Source organism: Sarcophilus harrisii, chromosome 4, assembly GCF_902635505.1.
Source record: "Sarcophilus harrisii chromosome 4, mSarHar1.11, whole genome shotgun sequence".
In the NCBI taxonomy this organism is placed as follows: Eukaryota; Metazoa; Chordata; class Mammalia; order Dasyuromorphia; family Dasyuridae; genus Sarcophilus; species Sarcophilus harrisii.
In genome coordinates, this window is record NC_045429.1 from 264,742,796 (window position 1) to 264,765,153 (window position 22,358).

Below are 22,358 nucleotides of genomic sequence, written 5' to 3' on the forward strand. Positions count from 1 at the left end.
CTTCTGGGCCCAGTGATAGATCCACCCTCTCTGGTACTGATGATTATTGGAAGAGACCACATTCCAGATAGGGCATCAAAGTCAGAAAAATTCAAAGAATAGTAATAATTAAAAGGTAACATGATCTCTGACTCCTTTTACTCACCTGTAAAAGGAGGAAGTTGGATCTATGATCCCAAATCTAGTCCTGGCTCTCTTTGGCAAATCAATGAAAATCAGTTTACTCATATGTAAAATGGGGATAATAATACCATCTATTTTCCAGTTTCATTTATCTGAAAAATGAGGGTTTTGAACTAAATGATTTATAAGGTCTCTTCCAATTCTCAGTCTTATGATCCTTTCAACATTGATTTGGCTATCTTCAGTCTCAGTAATGCAGATGTCCTTGATCATAGAGCATTTATAAAGGTGGTTAAGTAAATAATATTTACTGAATAACTATTGACACCTTTGCTTCCTAGGGTCTAAAACTGATATATTAATGACCATACACAGTCAGAGATCCAATCATTCCTATCTCAATTAAAAATATTCTCGCAAGAGCTAACTACAAACCAGGTACTGGAAGTGAAAGACAATTCAGAAATACTAATCAGCACTAGCCTGCAAAGAACTGCTCTGCCAAATTTTTTCAAACATCTAGGCCAAATAAAAATAGAGAATCAAGAGGAGATCCTCCTTTGTGTCATCTGTAGTAATGAGGTTGAATTACGTGGGACATCTAGGTGACTCAATAGGTACAGTACTTAGCCTGGGGCCAGGAAGACCTGAGTTCAAATTCTGTCTCAGACACTTCCTAACTGTGAGATGCTGGACAAGTCATTTAATTTCTATTTGCCTCAGTTTCCTCATCTCTAAAATGGGGATAATAATAATATCTAATTTCCAGGGTTGTTTTGAAATAATGTTTCCAAAGGGTTTAGTAAAGTAAATAAGTATTAGATATTACTAACACTGGGACTTTTCACTTTAGCACTAGGCTCTCCTATCCTTATGTAAAATGTTCTTTCCTTGCTTAGAGGAGTTTACCAGTATAATCCCAAATGCTGACTTCTCTCTGTTCCTATTAGATTTGTAAAGGGGCAATGAAGAAAAGGAATGTTTTGTTCCAGGTTGCACAAGCAGGACTGGGATTTAAATCCATTTCCTTTGACTCTTATGTTCCAATGAATCATGTTTGCACTATGAAGAAAAATCACTGTTATTTTTCAGAAATACATGCTTAAAAAATAGTAAGACAGACTTTTCATGCCACATGTCTTGTCCTTCCAAATGTACTTAGTTCACAAAATAATGTTTTCAGTAGGTTATTGTTCAGTTGTTTTAGTCATACCCCATTTTCTAGTATCTTCTTGCCAAAGATACTAGAAGTGGTTTGCCATTTTCCTTCTCCTGCTCTTTTTACATATCAGGAAACTGAGGTCAACAGGGTTAAATGATTTGCCCAGAGTCACAGATCCAGTATATGGATTTAGAGTTGAACTCAGAAGTATGGCTCTTTTTGACTCCAAGTCTGGTACTCTATCCACTGTGCCACCTAGGTGCCCATAGGTAGATAGGATTCTGCTTAACAATGCCAGATAGGTATGATTTCAGGCAACCGATAATGCAATGTACTTCCTGTTTCTTGATGTAGAGTAATGGGCTACAGATGCACAATTCTCAGATATGGTCACCAGATTATTTTACTGAACATTTGTTACAAAGAAGGGCTTGGGATGGAGTAGGGGTGAGGATTAGTAGTTTATTATAGATGAATCAAACAAAAAACAAAACATATTTTTAGTACACAGAAGAAAAACTATATAAAACGCAGTGGGTACAAATGGACATTTATCAAAATATATAGATGACAAGAAAGCTAAAAGGAGTAGTTTCAGTAATATGCTAAGTATCAGAATCAGGATCCCCCCAAAATTTGCTACTATCAGAAAGAGAAGGATTTGGGGAGGTGATGGTTAGAAAGGAGTGCATCTAAGGCATAAAGGACAGTCTTTACAAATGCATAGAGATAGAAGTGTGTGAGGAACAGAGAGTACTTTGTGTCTACATTGTCAAGTGTAGGATGGAGAGTATACAATGAAGCTAGAAAGTTAATTAGAAACAAAGTTGTAAAGGCTTTAAAAGCTATGTAGATAAATGCATATTTTATCTTAAAGATGGCAGGAAATTACTGAATTTATTTACTATGGGTGTGACATGATGAGACTGGATTTAAGAAAAAATCACTTTGTCAGTTGGATAAAATGATGGACTGCTGTAGGCAGACATGAATCATGGAGATCAATTAAGTAGCTCTTGCTTTGGTCTCAAGAAGAGATGATAAAGGCCTGCATTAAGGTGATAGCTGAATAAGTGCAGAGAAGAGACTGGAGGTGAGAAATGTGGAAACAGAAATAACAAGATTTGGTGACTGATTAAATGTGAGACAAGGGAAAATAATGGGCAGCTAGGTGATGCCATCATACATAGAGTGTCAGTCCTGGAATCAGAAAGATTTATCTTCCTGAGTTCAAATTTGACCTCAAACACTATTGTGTAACTCTAGGTAAGTCACTTAACCCAGTTTGCCTCAGCAAAATGAGCTAGAGAAGAAAATGGAAAACCATTCCAGTATCTCTTTCATCCTAAAATGGCATTACAAAGAGTCAGACATGACTGAAATGACTGAGCAACAATATATACATATATGTAAATAGATATGTAGATATATAAATTAGGCTTCTACTAGAAATCAATACTTTTATTTTTTCCTGGTAAAAGCCTTATTCAAAATCACTGATACAGAATTACACAACAGCAGTTACCAACTCATTTCATTAATATCTGTTGACCATGAATAATATATTCCATCCATCATTCCCTCTTCCCTTCCTGATGTGTTTCTTCTCATATTTTATTTTCAGTGGCCACAAGCAGCCCTGCACCACAAGAATATGACATTGAGATTGAGATAAGTTTTGAAAATGCATCCTTCCTGGAGTCTTTCAAATCTTACTTAAAAAACCTCAGTTTTCCAATTCCAGGGATAAATGCAAACCTGAGCACCGACATTTTAAGCATGAAAGTTACAACAGGTAAGTACCAAGTCATCACTGCATCCTTTGAGGAAGTATATATTAGGATACTAATCCTCAAGAGCTCTTTCCTTTGAGAAAAAAATTATTTAATAAACAAGTTTTCCCCAGTGACTGAGAAAAGACATTCTCAGGACTCAGTTCAAGTAGCATAAGACATGTTTCAAATCAACGTTTTTTTTGTAATTCAATTCTGGGGGGAGGGGGAGATTTGGAAATCAAGGGACTACGTGGGAAGAGATCCCAAAATACTGCAATCCAAGGGCCATCAGTTTCTAGGGGCAGAAAACTCAGGAACCCAAAAAGCTGCTTCCTGGGAATCTGTTTCAGACTAAAAGTGAAGAAGAGGAGGGCTGAATCAGAGTCCAAAAAAAACCAAAGTTCAGTATCTTTCGAGTTTTATTAAATATTGTTTGTCCGTTGTTCTTGAGGCAGACCATTTCAACAGGGAGGTGGTGCCATAACTTACAAATTAATTGGTTTTAAATAGTGATTATGGGGAGGGGACATCATTGAGGGGGAAATTATGCAAAGTCATCAACCTCATTTTTTCCTCCAGAGAGCTAACCTTGAAATCAATAAGACAAGGATTCAAATTTTGTCCCTGACATAGAGGCTATACAATCCTGGAAAATTACTTCATCTCCCAAGGTTCTAGGAAGTTTTCTAAGACTCAAAGTTTCAAGGCAGATGTCAATCTACATTGAGAGAAAATGTTTTTCATTGGGAGTTTTCCTAGTCTGGAAACTATATTGCTGAAGGAGGACAATTGTTATCAATATCTAGAAATTCCAAAACCCTATTTCTCCCCCTTCCCTCATCAATTATAGTACTAACTTTAAGATTGTTGTTATTCAGCCATTTCATTCATATCCAACTCTTCATAATCCCATTTGGGATTTTCTTGGCAAAAATACTGGAGTGACCTGCCATTTCCTTCTCAGATCATTTCACAAATGAGGAAATTGAGACAAACAGGATCAAGTGACTTGTCCAGGGTCACACAGCTAGTGAATGTCTGAGGCCAGCTTTGAACTCATTCTAAAACATCCTAAAACCATGCTAAACCTGACCACAGACACTTACTAATTGTGTGACGCTAGATAAATTATTTTACCTTGTTTGCCTTAGTTTCCTTCTAAGTTGATGAGAGAAATGGCAAACTACTCCAATACTCCAGTCAAGAAAACCCCAGTGGGTAGGAAGGGTCAGATATGACTGAAATGGCTCAACAACCAAAAAAGTTTTTTTTTTTAAAGCAATCATCACATTTTACATGGTAGTCCCAACTTTCTCCTTCTTTGTCCTCTTTTGAATACTCAGGTTACTTTTTATTTCTGAGTTAGCTACTTCAGTATAGAAGACTCCTTATAGAAGACTCCTCTTTATTACCTTAAAGCACAATACAAACAATATGGGACAGAGCATTTTCACAGATATCTGGGGAATTCTCCACCCAACTACCATTCTGTGAATTACTACACTTACACAGAAAAAGAGGAAGTGCAAATAATGGATGGTATATACACATAAAAAAGACCTAAATTTAAATTCCACACTTTCTAGCTTCTTGACCCTGAACAAAGTACTTCAACTTTTATATGTTTCAGGAAATTCCCAAGTACTGATTGACCAAGTCAAAGATGGGTTCTGATAGCAGATATAGTCTTAATATGTTGCTAAATTCCACATTTTTTGCATCTGCTTATATACAGTGGATACCACTACATCTCTGAACATATTTTAACCAATTACATTTTTTCTTTTTTCTTATACTATTTTCTTTTTTCAAATACATGCAAAGATAGTTTTCAACATTCTCCTTTGCAAAACCTTGTGTTCCATTTTTTTTCCTTCTGTACTTCTTTCTCTCTCCATCAGACATCAAGCAATCTGACATAGGTTAAACATATGCAATTCTACTAAACATTTCTGTGTTCTTCATGTTGTGCAAAAAAAATCAGGTTAAAAGTGAAAAAATGCAAGAAAGAAAAAACACAAGCAAACAAAAAACAATAACAAAAAAGTGAAAATACTATGCTTTGGTCTGCATTCAGTCTCCATAGTTCTCTCTCTGCATGCAGATGGCACTTTCCATCACAAATGTAAACAATTACATTTTAAAAATATATATATATATCTTTTGCTTTTTTGTTACCATCATTCCCATTCACCTTCTTTCCCCCACCGCTTCCCAAAAGAGTCATTCCTTGTATTAAAGAATTAAAAAAGGAAAAATAATTCAACAAATCTTACAAACACATTAACCAAGTCTGAAAGAATGTGCAATGTTCCACACTTATGATACCCCTATAACTGCAAAAAAGAAAAAAGAGGGATTTTTTTTCTTTTGAAGCCAAACTTGATACTCCTAATTATTTTTTATTCAACTTTGGTTGTATATAACAATTTCTAATGATGAAATTTCAGGGCAGAGGAGAGGCATTTTTGAACACAGGAAGAGAACCTAGGCATTGCTTCTCAAGTTACTTTGGGTAGGCGTCTCTATTCAAGTTGTATATAAAGCCAACACAGTCTATTTCCCTTCCAAAACACAGATCTGATTTTCCTGGCTTAGTTTACTCAGTGATCATGTAAAGCCTAAATACATCTTCTGCACCACAATCTGAGAGTCTAGTCAAGAGCCTGGTCGTTTTTTTTTTCTTTCTTTCATTGAAAGTTTTAAGAAATCATTTTTTCTGGATACCAGTCCTAGGAAAAATCTGGCCAGCTTTTGTTTGCAAGGCTCCTTCAGCACTCTTCCAGTACAACCCAGTTTCAAAGAAGTGGCCAAGTTTGACTTGAAATGTGCATAGCCCAAACCTATTTACACTTGCATGCAGAAAACCATTTATTGTATTATTTAGATCAGGCATCTGGGAGAAAGGATCACAGCATGATATTTTAGCTAACAGTATATAATGCTGTACCAGTATGTGGCTATAGAAAATATAGTATTAATACAAATTAAAAACATTTTTGGCTAAAGTCCAGTTTGGATTTCCTACAATGCTGGGGAAATCATATATAATTAATCAATGAATCAACAAGCATATATTAAGTACCTGCTATATTCCAGGCACTTTCCAGGTGCTGGATAGGAAGGAAGGAAGGAAGAAAAAAGAGGGGGAAAAGGAAAAAAAGAAAAGAGAGGAGGAAGGGAGAAAGAGGAAGAGAAAGAAAGGAAAGAAATAAAGGATAAAGGAATAAGAAGGAAGGAAGTAAAGAAAAAGAAGGAAGAGAGGGAGGGAGAGAGAAAGGGAGAGAGGTAGGAAGAAGGGAGGAAGAAAGAGAGATGGAGGAAGGAAAGAAAGGATGCAGGAAAGAAAGGGCAGAAGTAAGGAAAGAAGGAAGTGTGTGGGACAGAAACCCTTACCCAAATTAAAATAAAAAATTCTTAAGGTAAAAAGCAAAACAAAACAAAACAAAAAATATATATATATAACAATCTTATGAGAAAAGGCAACTCCCAACAGACACAACAGACAAGGTGTCAACAGAGTAGTGCAAAGCACAAACTGCAAAACACAAGATTATATAGACCCTGAACACAGAAGCGCTCCCCCCGCAACTTTTCTCCATTTGTTTGGGGTGGTCCAGACTCACACACTAGTAAATAACAAACTCTTTACCCATTAAGTACTTCAATGCTAATTAAGGGGTGGAGAGAAACAGGAGGGGAAATAGTCATCTAAATCAATCTGACCACCTGTAGCTACAGCTCAGCTTGTTATTACAAAGTCTCAAGTCACAGTTAGGGCATAGGTAAAAGACACATCCTTCCGAGAGGTCTTCACTCAGTTTATCCCATTCATAAGGAAAGACAGGAGGGAAGGAGGGAGGAAGAAAGGAAGGAAGAAGGAATTGAATCCTTGTGTTCAGGGGACATATAAGATACAGTATCTGTACTTTTCATACATACCTTATTTATACTTGGATTTGTACTTAGATAAACCTATTGAAATGCTTGTGGTACTCCAAAAAAAAAAAAAAATCACAACTCCCTACCTTTTGTTTTTTGCCTGATGCCAGTATGCAGGCCCAATGGAAATGAGACTTTTTGTTCCTGTGAAAGTGGATATAAGTGGCTCCCTGAAGTGTGCCTCAGTAACCTTACTTGTCAAAGCTATCACAACTCAGCCCCAGAAGACTGTAGCTGCCTCAAGGAAATGCCTGCCAAGGGACCCTATTGTCAGCAAATCATTCTCAAAGGTTAGTAGCAACTCCATTTGTGTCTTTGCTGTTTCTTTGTTTTGTCTAACATTAGCCTGAGGAATTCTCTAGACTATTTAGCATTCTCCATTCTGGTATTGCAGACAATTCTCTTGAGATTTAAAAATACTCCCCCCCCCCATTCTCACACCCTTTTCACACACCCCTGTTCCTGCTTTATTCATTTTAGTGTAATTTTTATGTTATTTTACTTTTTTTCTTCAATTAAAAGATATTACACTAAGGATGTCAGTCATACTCAAGATGGACTTTCAGGATGACCTCAAGAACTCCTCCTCTGCCCTGTATAGGTCATACAAAACGGATTTGGAAAGAGCGGTAAGTGCCCATCATTGGAGCCTTTAAAACAGCAAATTTTCTCTCTTTGTCTGACTTTCCAATCTCAGTGAGCAGTGTTAACCATACATTCAGTAACTTTGCCTTAAGCTGAGCTTGCCCACTCTCCATGTGTTAAAGTCATTTTCAAATTCTCCTCAAATAGAGAGCAGGTTGGGGTTTTGCTTACACAGATTAAGGTTCACGGAGATAAGCTCCTCTAGACTGTGTAGTTATTAATAGGAAATTAGAATATATGGCAGAGTCGTAGGAAAAGGGTGTACCTATATGTGGAAGGAAAACTGATGTAGACAGAAGAGTTAGTGATTCTAACTTACTTCATTAAAGCTACATACAGGCATAAAATGACAGGTTATAAAAAAAAATGATGACCCCTGACACTTACTAAGCAACAGTTATCAGAGCCAGAGTTAGCAATTCTAATGCTCAGGGCAACAACTACAGAACAGAGCAACAACTACTCCAACATCACCTTTTAAGGACAAATTTATGTGCAAATAAGATGAAGACATGAGAAAAGAGCTTGTTCCTTGGGATGAACTATTCCCATAAAGAGTAAGGCCCCATGACACAACCATATCCTGTTCTCCCAATGTCCAACTCCAGAGAAAGAGGGAGAGAAAGAGAGAAAGACAGAGAGAGAGAAAGAGAGAGAGACAGAGAAAGAGACAGAGAGACAGGAGAGAGAAAAGTGAGAGAAAGAGAGAGAGAGAGAGAGACAGACAGACAGAGAGACAGAGAGAGGGAGACAGAGACAGAGACAGGGTGAGAGACAGAGACAGAGAGACAGAGATAGAGAGACAGAGAGAAAGAGATGCATGCTAGAGAGATATCTAGTGAGGAAAGTACAAGATGGAAGGCAGATGGATAAGCACTTACCTGGGGATGAAGCTGCCATCTAGCATACTTCTAACTCAAAAAACTGTTTTTACTATATATGCCAAGTAGTTACTTTGAGCTGGTAAAGAAATAGAAGCATTGCAAGGATGCTCTAAATTTCGATACTCTTAAGAGGGCATGGCTGTGTGTGGTTGTCTCATCCCAGTTGTAACTTCCTAAACCCTAAAAATTGATTCACAAAATCTTTTGGTCAGAACATTTCCACATCATTGATCCTAACACTACATCATTTTGGTCTGTGGTTAAAATTAGTGTCTTTGGGTATATTCACTTAAGCAAAGGGGAAAGTTACTCCATTGATAGAAAGCTTTGTCAGAGCTCAATGGGCAGACTCAGGCGTTTTCTAGGAAAGAGAATTAGCATTCAGAGAAAGAGAGGCTCTCCAGAGTCATGTGTAACACAAGGGCTTTTCAGGCTCCTTCAGATCTTCAGATCTTCTAATGAGATGGAAACTCTTAGTTATGTCATTAAACAAACCCTTTTGAATCTGATAGCAGGGCTCTCCTCATTAAAGGGGGAAATCCCCTTACTATTGATGATGAAAATCATAGATTACTGACATCAGGCTTTAAAATTTTATGGAATTTCTCCAAATTGAAGTTGTTATATCCAAAGCTATATTCTTTGTTGGAAAAAAATGCAATCTAACTTCTCTTCTAACTTTTTTGTTTTTCAGTTCTGGGAAGGTTACCGTATTTTACCAGGCTTCAAATCAGTGATGATTATAGGCTTCCGGTAAGCATATTGTTATTCTTATTAATAAGAAGAACACTGGATTTAAAGATGACACGCCAAGGATTGAATCTGAGTTCCAAAATCGTTAATTGTATGTCTCTAGACAAGACATTTAATTCTTTCTGTCTTGCCTAGAAAATGGGGAGAATCACTAGAAACCATGGGACAGTATAGAGCACACTGAATCTTTTGTTAGGAAGCTTGAAATTTGAATCCTGGCTCAAACTCTTCCTAGCTGTATAACCATAGGCAAGTGTTTATTCATTTGAACCTCTATTTCTATCTTACAAATGTAAGATAGGTAGATTAGCTATCTAGATACATAGATATACAGGCAGATAGATACATAAATACATAGGTAGATACATAGATGATAGACAAATAGAAAGTTACGTAGATAAATGAACAGAAAGAGACAAATGGAAAGGCAGCTGGATAGAAAAATAGGTAGGTAGATAGACTGATAGAAAGAAAGATAGATAAACAAATAGGAAGATAGATAGATACATAAATAAATAAATAGGTAGGTAGGTAGGTGGGTGGGTAGATAGATAAATAAATAGAAAGGTAGATGAAGAGGTACATAGATACATAGATATTTAGACAAATAGGTAGGTGATAAATATAGATAGACAATTAGAAAGGAAGATAGATAAATACATAAATAGGTAGATAGGTGTATAGATGAGAGAGAAAGAAAGACAGAGGGGAGGGGAAGGAAGGAGAGAGAGAGAGAAGGAGAGAGGGAGGGAGAGAGAGAAGGAGGGAGGGACGGAGAAAGAGAGAAGGAGGGAGGGAGGGAAAAAGAGAGGAGAGAGAGAAGGAGGGACAGAGAGGGAGGGAGAGAGGGAGGAAGAGAGAGAGAGAGAGAGAGAGAGAAAGAGAGAGAAAGAGAGAGAAACAGAGACAGAGACAGAGAGATGGATGACTAGGCATGAAAGGAGCTGAAGTTTAGAGTCAAATAATCATTTACTTTATGACCTTGGGCAATTTTGTTCATTTTCCTTGGGTGTCCATTTGACATCTGTAAAATAGGGTTAATAATATTCCCAATAACCCACAGAGTTATGTGTGTCAAGTCAGGTGAGATGGTATATATAAAATGCTCTTGACTCTTAAGAACTATAACATTTTCAGCTATTATTGTTATTTATTATTTTGGTGTTTGTGCAGGCCTGGGAGTATTGTTGTTGACTACAATATCCAAGCATCAAAACCAACGCCAACACAAATGAATGAAGCAAATGATCGAGTCAAGACACTGATCAATTCAACATATAGAATGGATGCCCTCTCCTTTGAAGCAGCTCCTAATAGTAAGAACTTCAATTCTTTACATTTTCTTGTAAACAGAATAAAATTCACTCCAAAATACAAAACTCTATAGATCAAGACTTGGAGAAGTTCTGTATAGGAAGCTTCCCATTCCAAATCCAGCTCTAGCTCTGTGATCCTTGGATCCTAAAAATGATTCAAATTAAATATAATTTCATGTAGAAATATCTTCATCATGATTCCCCTTCATATGGTAAATTTCCATTGATTTGAAAGCCAAATCACCAGTAAACTCAGATCACTGGAATTCTAATCTCTGCTCTATTGCCTTGAGAAAGTCAAATGTGTGGGGTTTTTTTTTTTCCAAAACTAATATAAAGAATTTATTTACAAAAGGACATTCTGTAAGAAAGACCTATTTAGTCTAATCTCCTATACTTTCTATATCAACAGTACTATGTGACAAGAATTAATATTCAAAATGAGGAATCCCTTCCTCATAGCACTATGAAGTCCTAAGAGCTATACTGAATCATTGAAAAAAAGAGATTGTTTTCTTTAGAAAAAATTTTTATATTAAGCATATATTTATCATATCCTTATTCTCTTCACATTGACAATCTACATATGATAACTCAATTATCTAGAGCAGCCATTCTCTCAATTATTCCTGATAATGATTGTTTGCTAAAATCAGAATTGTACTGGTTTTCATTTTTTTGACTAAAATATAATAACAATAATCATGAGTGGTATCCAAATATAGTCTCTTACTTAAGTAATTAAAGGTCTAATTTTAAATATATGTTTCATTGTTGTATAAAAGAACATTTAACAATATTTAGAAAGCTATTATAGAGTGAATATTGGATCATTTTGCTGTTTTAAGATGTGTCACAACTCATGGTCAGAAGTATAAGGGTGGAGGATGATATTAAGAAGAAAAAAGATTAGATTTCTTTGGGGTGTTTCTAAAGTCAAAATGTTGAAATGTGTACATATACATACATGTAGACTCCATGATATATACATGTACACATATCTATGCACGTGTGTACGTATATACATACACATCTATAACTATGTCTATATATCAACCTTGTAACAATTACAACTATCCAAAAATGAAATAGGCATACCTAATTAAGTAGAGAGCTCTTCATTGCTGAAAGTACTTGAAGCGAATTTGATTGAAGTCCATCAAGAGGCATTAGAAATTCCTATATTAGTTAGGAAGTTGAAGCAAATTAATTCTAAAGTCTATTCTAACATTATTTTTTAAATTAATTTTTAATGATTTTGTTTAGAATTTATCCTTGCAAGATGATCAGTGATGAGTAGTTTAATCTAAAAGCCTGATAATATTAGAAAAATATCTATCACCTGGCCCTTTGTCTTATACTGAATTCAAAACTCAATAACAGAATAAAAGGCATAAAAAAATAAAAGTTATACAAAGGAACATTAACTAGTAGAAAAAAAAAACAGAATAAATCAAATAGTGACTGATTTAACCCGTGGAAAAAACTTTGATATATATATTTTCTTACTACTTTTAACTATATGTATTTTGATTCAAATCTTCAATTATAGCAGATAAAATGAATTATATATATATATATATATATATATATAATTTGCCTCATCTTTTACATTTGCAATGTGTCAAAACGTTACTAGATAGGCCTTTTAGTAGTTTTGACAGCAATGAGATCCTAGGCAGAGGCTTGCTATTATATAGATATCCACCCAGCATCCTTACTTTTCTTTGTGTTTTGATTGTGACATCTTTCTTTTGGATTTTCAGATGAAACAAAATTCTCCATTGACCCAGAAATCATATATGAAGGGGATAAAGTGACGATGAAGTGTGAAAATGAAGTGCAGTCAACTAATGTAACCTGGCGCCATCTTGAAAGGGCTACAGAAATTCAGAACAGCAGTGGATTTTCAATTTACACTTATCTGAACCACCAAGTTTCAATATCAATTCTCACTATTTATAATATTTCTTTAATTGATGCTGGTATGTTTGTTTTCTTCTAGATGTATAAGTTGATTGGGATGAGAATGTGTTATAAAAATTGATAAACAAAACCATTCTTTAAGCCATCAAAACTGAATTGAAAATTAAGGTGAAATCTGTAGAAGTCACGCAGATCTGTTGGAGACCACAAAGATTTTCTGTGGGTTAGGTTGTTTTGTCTTGGTTGGTTGATGGTTTGCTTACTTTTGGATAGAGCTTTAAAGTTAACTCCCAGAAATAACAATTTCATTTCATAATTTAAGATACAAAACAAAAAAAAATTGTAGTAAATGTTGTATGCTGCAATTCCATGATCCCATATGGTGACTAGAGCTAAGAATTATAAACTATAGCAGGGGTTCTTAATCAATTTTGTGCTTCATGGACCACTTTGGCAAGTGACTTGGCCAGGGTCACACAGAATATGTCAGTGGAACCCATCTGGCTTTAAGGATGACTCTCTGTGCTACTATGTTTAGATTCTGCCCAATATACTCTGGCAAATATGCCAAAGAAGATCTACCTGACATGTCAGGACTGTCTTCATGTTTTCCTAACATAGGGAGGAGGGCTTTGGTATCAGTGGTTCATCTGATTTCTGTCAACTTTCCCTCAATCTTACTAAATGATTGCATTATCTTCCCATCCACCCTTATTTCCTAACCCCAATTATTTATTCTTGTGATGATAACTTTTATTCCATTTCTCTGGTCTAACTCCTTATTTGTAATGGTGTGTAACTTAGGCTCATTGATCCTGAATCTGCCATGTAAATGTAAGGCTTTTTCCCAAAAGTTTTCTATTTCCCCAGAGTTTTACAACTTGCACCTATTTGCCCCCTTTACTGAACATTAATTCCTTTTGCTCACTTGATTTGCTTCCCTTCCCCTACTTTTTTACTTTTGGCATCCAAAGGACCCAAATTGTCCATCTATACTAACCAAAATTTTCCCCAAACTGAGAAGCCCCTTCATTTTTGTTTTAAAAAAATTCAACCAAAGATTTTGAATTATTTTAAGTATCCACATAGTGATCACAATTACTTTGAAGGCTTTTATTCACATAATAATAACCAATAAGATAATATGTTTTGGATTTTTTCAGGTGACTATGTCTGTACGCTAACATATGACATTTTTGAATATGAAGGCCAGAAAAAAATCAAAGTGATTTCCACAGAAATTGAAGCATCAGAAGACCTGAAAGTAATGTGTGACAATAATCCTGTATCTTTGAGTTGTTGCACAAGGAAAGATTTTAATTTGAGTAATATTGAATGGAATCACAAGGGACTGATAAGCATTCCAGGTAAGTAGGAAGGGTCATTATTTTACATGGCATGACCAGTGTAACTTGCAAATAAGTTGATCTGTTCTGAGAGAGTACAAATAACTCACCTTTATATAGCATTTCAAAGTTTTCCATCCAACAACCCTATAAGGTTCAAGTGTTATTAATTCCACTTTACAGATGAAAAAATGAAGCATAAAAAGGATAAATGATTTAGATAGAACCAAAATTCAAAAGCAGGTTTCCTGATTCAATATTTTGACCTGCAGCTAAACTCTTACAGGCAGGTAGCGCTGTGGATAGAGCACCAGATCTGGAGTCAGAGAAACTTGAGTTCAAATCTGGCATCAACCACTGGGTAACCATGGGCAAGTTATTTAAACTCTTTTTCCCTCAGTTTTCTTTTTTGTAAAGGGAAAATAATCACAGTTATCTTCTAAGGTTATGTGGGGCACCCTAGGTGATACAATGGATGCAGAGCTGGACCTGAAATCAAAAAGACTCTTATTTGTGAGTTCAAATCTGACCTCATTCTTATTTGTGTGATCCTGTCTCAGTTTCCTCACCAAAGCCAGAAAAGGAAATGCCAAACAATTCCAGTATCATTGACAAGAAAACCCAAAATGGAATCACAAAGAATTGGATATAACTGAAATAACTGAACAACTATTGTGAGTTATTTTTTGGGACAAATGAGATAATATTTGTAAAACACTTGACACAATGCCTGGCTCATAGTAGGTGCATATAAATGTTAGCTGTTATTGTTATTATTATTGGGAGCTGCTTTCAAGGAGAGACTGTTTCACTATTTCATTTACATCTTTAGAATTTAGCACAACTCTTAGCACATAGGGATTAATAAATGCTTTTTATGCTGCTAATTCATTTATTTCTATTCAAGCTGAAAACAAATAATGGAAAATAATCTTTCAAATTACATTTCCCCCCATATTTCCACAGAGAAGTAGGCTAGTATATATATTTTTTAAAGTAATAATTAATGTGTGAAGACATATTTAAAAAGCAGGCTTACGGGACGTTCTCAAAGCCTTTCTGCCTTCTGAAAGCTTCTTTAGCATGTCTCAAAAATTAGGAGGTGAATCCTTGCTCTTCCTTAAACTAGTTTTATGATTTGGGTAAGTTCCTTTCTGTCCCTGGGCCTCAATTTCCTTATTTGGAAAATTAGTACATTGGATTAGATGATTTTCAAGGTCTCTTCTAACTCTAATAATCTATGGTTCTTGGAAATGTGACATGAATTAAATTCTTAAACAGAAATACTACTAATAATTAAGAAACATATTGCACTTTGGTGGTTGCTAAGTGTTTTCCATACATAATCTCATTGGAATTTCACAGCAATCTTTCGAGAGAAATACTTCAGGCTATTATTCTTGTTTGTCCTTTGTTCTCAAAGACAATCATGACATCAGGGAGATGATGCCATGACATGCAAGTGAACTGGATTTAAGTGAGGGAAGGCTGGGCCAGGTCACCCCTTCTTATTACATCCACTTCTACATATGACAAAACTGAGGATTGAAAAGTTAAAATGACCACTTATCACTAAACTATTAACAAATTTGCACTAATAGTATATACTACTTCCTAACCATGGATCCAGGACCTTGAGGGAAAAGTCCTAGCAGCATGTCACAAGGGTATTACTGGGTTTGTTAATGTTCTCTTTACCACATTTAACAATGAATTTAACATGAAGACATGTAAATCAAAATTGCCCCCAAAATAATCTTGATAAGTTAGAAAAAAATTCAAGAGGTGAGCATTAATTAAATATAATTATATATTCATATATAATTAAAATTATATTTAATTTTATTTAAAATTATATAAAATTTATATTATGTTAAGTTTTATTGTTTTATATTATATAATCACATATAATATAATTAAATTATAAAATAATTAAAATATAATATAATTAAATAAATAAACATAAAATCCTACACTTAGATTTAGCATTCAGAAAATCAAAAGAAAAAGAAAGATTGAGGAAGACCTCTGTTGTTAAGTTATTTCAGTCTCTTTGTGTCTCCATTTTGGGGTTTTCCTTGCAGAGTTATTAGAATAGTATAACGTCTTTCTCCAGCTCATTTTATAGATGAGAAAATTGAGGCAAACAAGGTTAAGTCACTTGCCCAGTGTAAGTAAAAATCCCAGATAGTAAGAATCTGAAACTGGACTTGAATTCATAAAGATAAGTCTTTCTGATTCCAAGCCCAGTGTTCTATCCACTGTACCACCTTATAGCCTGAGGAAGACCTTAGTTTTTTGTTGATTCTAACTTCAATATAAGTCATCAGTGTGATGTGACTAGGAAAAGAAAGATATGGTATTAATCCATTAATTAAAATATAGAATTTATGAAAAAATAGGCAATCATTCCACTTATTTTTATTAAGTTTGAACTATATCAGCAACATTATCTTCAGTTCTAGGAGCCATATTAGGATAGTGTAGACCAGAGTGAGTCAGGGTATAGACAATATTATATGAAGAAAGGTTAAAAGAACTGGAGTTTTTTAATCTAGAAAAGAAAATTTAAATCGAAGGCTATGAGAAATGCCATCAAATATTTAAAAGTAAGGAAATAAGAGTAGTTTTTTTTTCTGTATACCATTAAGAACAAAGTGTATGTTCTTTATGGGCAAGCATTGTTTCATTTTTTTTTTTTTATCCTCAGAACCTATCATGGTACCAAGTAGTAGGCAAACAATAAAAGTTTGGTGAATTCAAGTGTGATCAATGGGAAGGCGAATTCAGGCTTGATATAATGAAGAGTATTCACTTTAAAAATTTATTATAAACATATTAATTACAAACAATACAAATTATTTTAAAATTATGCAACAAATTATAGACTAAATCTGTCTCTACCATCCTTCCTGCTCTTTGTTTATTATGGCAAATTGCCTTTTATATTTTTGTTGAAAAAGTAACAATAATAATTCAATATATCTTTTTTTCTTCTGAAAATAGCATTAGCCATCTATTCCAGGTCCACTTTTTAGTCTGTCTATACTTAATTCTGTTTCCTTTGATAGTTTTACTTATATATATTGCCATTCAAAAGTAGAATTTGACATTTAATGAAGCAGATAAGGACTGAATGACCATCTATCAGGTATGTCTTTTTATGACAACAAAATAGTATGACTTCTTAAGTTTGGAATAATAACCGTGGATTTTTCCCAACTATGGTATAACAAAGAGGATTCCTGCACTGGGTGAATGCCTTCCAAAATCCTCCCCAAATGATTCTCATGATAGTGTATAGTCCAAAGCCAGAACTATTTGGTCTGTGACTCCAGGAGTGACAATGGCAACAACCTTAAGGGGAAGAGGATAGGGCTAATAGGGCAGAGGGGAATTGCCAAATACCAAAGACATATCCAGATGTGGGGAGATGTTTTTCTCTCTTCCCTGTCCTTGGCAAAAGATTAGGAAGGAAGTCAGAGTAAAGCATCTTTCTTTGTATTCATCAGTGGAAATTTGACATAGCAGCTTGAAAACTGGGCAGGAAAACCTTAGTTCAAACCCTTCTTAAACCTTAATGTGCTTATATGAATGTTAATGATTATTATTTTCTACTTTCTGTAGTCTGATATGATATTTCTCATTTCTGGGTCCTTCTTTTACCAATCCACTTGGTAAATGGTAAACAGATTTTTTAACTTGTATATTTTTGCTCTTGATACTTTTCCCATAGGGAAGCTAATCAATTTGCCTGAAATCACACAGGTAGGGAGCCAAGGAGTACCAGAACTCAAATCTTCTGACTCCAAACCCAGAGTCAGAAAGGAACAGATAGATAGACCTTGAGACAGCTAGAGAGAAACACAAAACCATAGAATTAGAGAAGAGGGACAGAGACAAATGAGATAAGTAGCCCTGGTATTCTTGCCTCTTTCATCCTTCAGCTGCCAGCCACCTGAACCAACTATACCTTCTTGGTTAACAAAATTGGGGAAAAAAAAAACTGGTAGAGGTAAAGATAGTTCCTTATGGTAGAAAGAGTTAGGAACAGGTACAGGGATGAGAGTCTTATTTTCTTATTTTATATCCAATATTTCTTATTTTATTTATTAAATACCTATTATGTGTTAGGCATGGGAATACAAAGAAAAAGAGAAAAAATACTCCCTGTGCTCCAAGAGCTCAAAGTGTAATGGAAGAGACAGCATACAAATAGCTAGGTACAAACAGTGAATTAGAAGACTCAGAGGGAAGTGAAGAAGAACAGGAAAGATTTACAAAAATGAGATTTTAGCTTGAAGGAAACTCAGGAAATTTGAAAACAGAGATGAGGAGAGAGAAAATTCCAGACATAAGGGACAGTCAGTACAAATGATCAGAATCAAGTAATGATAAGGAAGCCAGTGGACATCAGAGTCCTAGAGAGAAGAGTAAGAAGATTATAAAGATAGGAAGGGGCTGTTATGAAAGGCTTTAAAAGCCAAACAAAGAAGTTTATATTTCATCCTAGAGGCAAGAAGGAGCCATTGGAGTAAGCACCTTTTTCAATGATCTTTTTTTCCCAATAGGAAAATTAGTGACTGAGTCTTATTGTCAAGAAAAAAGTGTATGCAAAAATTTAAGCAGCCCCTGGGAGGGTAGGAATAAGAAAAGGGACTATTAAAATTCAAATAAAGCAACCAATATATATTTTCTCCCCTTAGAAGATTGGATATACAAAAAAAATCTCAAAATATAATTTATTTTTTCCCCTTTTATCCAAATCAAAAATACATATAGCAAATAGAGAGCTCAGGTCACAGCCACAAAGACTTTAGTTCAAGTTCAGCCTCAGACCCAAATTGGCTATGTGACCCTGGTTAAGTCACCACTCCAGTCATTTCTTTAAGAATATAAGTTACAGAGATGGTGCTGACCTGCTGTGATACAGGAAATTTCTTCATCTAGGAGTTCCCTATAACAATGAATGAAAGGTCCAATCCTCTCCTCTATTCAAATTAAATCAATGAAACAGTCATTAGTAACTGCCATATATTTGTTTCTTTATAGGAATCAGCTCCACAGATTCCGGGTGCAGTAAACATACCATCAAGGCTGATGGTACCCAATGTTTAAGTGGGTCAGCTGGGACAGAGGTATTTTACATATGCAGTTTCCACAGTGGCAATGGAGCCAGTAGCAACAGGAAGATAAAAGTCACATTTACATCTGTGGGTAAGAATTTGTTCTTTGGAATGGTGGGAATTCCAATGTAAACTCTTCATGCCAATTGTAATGACTGTCTTTTGCACCAATAGTTAAGTATGTCCTTCCTAACATCATTGATTTCATTAAAAAAAAAAAACAAACTATTCCATAATATCAGATGAAAAAAAAATGTTCCAGGTAACAATGAATCAAGTCACAGTTTCAGGTGTAGGAAGAAGGGATTGGATTCTCTCTTGTGGTGAGTATAATGGTATGAATGGTGGAGTTTACAAATTTAAAACTTGTCTTTGACATTGAAAAGAGCAATCAATTTGGTATCAGATCAGATTTGAATTTCTTTTCTTTTTTCTTTTTTTATTTATTTTGAATGTAAATGAAAAAAAAATTCCATTGTATATAGCACAACCCTAAAAAAGATTCAATATGAAACCATGAACCTCCATTTCACACTGTTTACCTTTTTTTTGAAAAGTAATAAATATTAACCACCATATTAAGGCTATCCTATCTTTTAATACTTCCTTCTGCATTTTGTTTCTTATTTTATTTTCTGCTGTGATTTTTTTTTTTTACTTTCTCCATCCCCCACACTAGAAAAGGCCACGATTAAACATAGATATTCATGTATACACATTTAGGTAAAATCATACAATCTGTACTTCTATTCATCAGTTTTTTCCTCTGGAGGTAGATAATATCTTCTTGCATAGATCCTTAATAATTAATTTGAATATTTATAATACTCAAAATAACTCAGTCTTTCACAGTTGTTCTTCAAGCAATATGGTTCTTACATTATCTAACACTCTCTGTGAGTTCATTTAGGATTTTCTCGGCAGATATATTGGAATAGTTTGCATTTTTTCTCCAGTTCATTTTACAGGTGAAAAAACTGAGGAAAAAGGGTTAAATAACTTGTCCAGGGTTACACAGCTGGTAAATATATAAGAGCATATTTGAATTCAGGAAGATGAGTCTTCCTGACTCCATGCCTGACACTCTATCCACTACACACCCTGGTTGACCTAAATTGATGATCCTCCATAAATTCATAGAGTCTCTCCATCAGAGTGTTTTCTGAAATTACCCACTTCATCATTTCTTACACCACAATAGTGTTCCATTATATTTACATACTATAATTTGTTCAACCATTCTTCAATTCGTGGATATCCCCTCAAGTTCCAATCCTTTACTACCATACCTCTTTTTTCTTTGTTATGAGATGATTTTTTGGGAGAGAGTGGGAGTTTCAGTATGAGTAGAAATTTAGGCAAAATAAAAACCCAGTCCAAATATAAAAATAAATTAATTCTTTCCAAAACTATTCGGGATTCTTGTTTAGTTAGGAATAAATTGAAAAGAGGATGCTTTAGAGTGACATAGAAAATCTTATTCTCTGGAGAGATACTCTATTCCATACGGGGACAGCTAAAATTGTTAGAGAGCTTTTCCTTATATGGACCTGAAATCTTCAAATCCAATTCCTATGTCCAACTATAGCATTCACTCATTGCTTTGATTCTCTCTAGGACCAAACAGATTACTTCTCTTTCCTGTGATAGCTCTTTAAATATTTTAATACCATGACTATCGCCCTTCCTCCACTACTTAATCTCACCCCCAGCCTTTTCTTCTCCCATCCAAACACCTCTAATTTCATCAGCTCAACCTAACAGCGTTAAGGATTTCTTTAGCCACTCAATCTTTCTCTTCTCTGCTCTGATGTATATATGCTAGATGCTAGGAACAAGTGGGTTAGCAGTGTGACTTGGGTTAGAGGTCAGCACCTGTGAGTTTTCAGCCTTTTGTCACTGTTGATTATCAGGATATAATTCTAAGCCATAAGAGGAAGTGAACAAGTTCCGAAGGGATGTGGTGGAAATGTGTGGCTCAAAGTACCATCAGCAACAGACTGGAAACTAATTAAACAACAGAACAATGAGGACCCCAATCTTGTCCAGACCAAGGACAAGATGGTTCATTGTATCCATCTTTACTTTAAGAAGCTCTTCCTCTGGATGCTACCAAAAAAGACTGATTTGGGGGCATTGTTTGTATTTTGCCTTTTTTTCTCCCAGCCAATCTGACAGTAACTCCAGACCAGATTGCTATTTCTGAAGGACAGAATTTCTCCATAAAATGCATCAGTGATGTGAGTAGCTATGACTCTGTATTCTGGAACACTTCAGCTGGAACCAAAATAAATCCAAAGTTTTATGTCACCAAGAGATATCCTGATAGAGCTGAATCAGTGCTTACTGTAAACACTGCAACAAAAGAATGGAATGGTGAGTGAAAAGGCCAAATATGAGATAGTAACTGTAAAATGCTTAGCAAAGTGTGTGGCACACAAGTACTACATAAATGCTAACTACTACTATTGTAATATCACTTTATTGAAGGTTTTAAAAATTTGTTTATTATTGATATCGTTTGTAGTTATACAGAGATATAGTCCACATGATGGAAAAAATAGAAAATAAAAGGGGAACAAGCAATTCAACAATACTTATTACCAAGTCCAACATTATATGAAATATTTCACATCCATAGTCCCTGACTTGTGCATAGCAAGGAGAAGGGAATTAATATTTCACTTCTGCATAGCAAGGAGAAAGGAATAAATATTTCTTAAATGCCTAAATACTATGTTCCAGATGCTTTTTAAATATTATCTCATTTGATCCCCACAACAATCTTCAGAGGTATGATTCCCATTTTGTAGTTGAAGAAATTGAGGCAGACTGATGACTTAACCAGGGTCACATAGCTAATAAGTATCTAAAACCAGATTTAAACTTATATTTTCCTTACTCCCAGTGTGTTATTCTACCTACAACACCACCTTGCTGCCTAGAATAAAGAAGGTATAATTCTTATATCTGTTCTTAAGGGTCAAATTTGTTCATATTAATTATCCAGTCTTCAAATTTGTTGTTCTTTCCCTTTACATTGCCATAGTCATTGCCCCCAGATAATGAAAGACAGACAAGTCATCAATTAAACAGTTATTTGGGCTACAATGTCTACAATGCATTTCTTTAAAATCATTGTAGAAAGGTACTTTTAAAAAATAAGTGTGGCACAGTATAATTTGCTGAATTTTGCATTCAGCTAAAAGAAAACTTGGGTTCCAAGCCTAATTCTCTAATCTGCTTGCTATGTGACCCTGAGAAAATCTTAGCCTCAGTTTCCTTATCTATAAAAGGGGGCAATAATATTTACATAGCAACCTCTTATGGTTTCTATGAGGTAAGCGCATTACAAACTAT

General features: G+C 35.0%; 1 protein-coding gene across 3 annotated transcripts in view; it reads left to right on the forward strand.

The window, feature by feature from the left end:
- Positions 1-22,358, forward strand: part of ADGRF5 (adhesion G protein-coupled receptor F5) — a 139,082-nt gene that overhangs the window by 91,183 nt on the left and 25,541 nt on the right. For all 3 annotated transcript variants that reach the window (XM_023503026.2, XM_023503027.2, XM_023503025.2), the window contains exons 4-12: positions 2,910-3,080; positions 7,113-7,292; positions 7,525-7,631; positions 9,226-9,284; positions 10,458-10,600; positions 12,367-12,585; positions 13,690-13,893; positions 18,925-19,089; positions 21,165-21,374. In XM_023503026.2, coding sequence (XP_023358794.1) covers positions 2,910-3,080; positions 7,113-7,292; positions 7,525-7,631; positions 9,226-9,284; positions 10,458-10,600; positions 12,367-12,585; positions 13,690-13,893; positions 18,925-19,089; positions 21,165-21,374 — 1,458 coding nt within the window. The remainder of the gene's footprint in view (positions 1-2,909; positions 3,081-7,112; positions 7,293-7,524; positions 7,632-9,225; positions 9,285-10,457; positions 10,601-12,366; positions 12,586-13,689; positions 13,894-18,924; positions 19,090-21,164; positions 21,375-22,358) is intronic.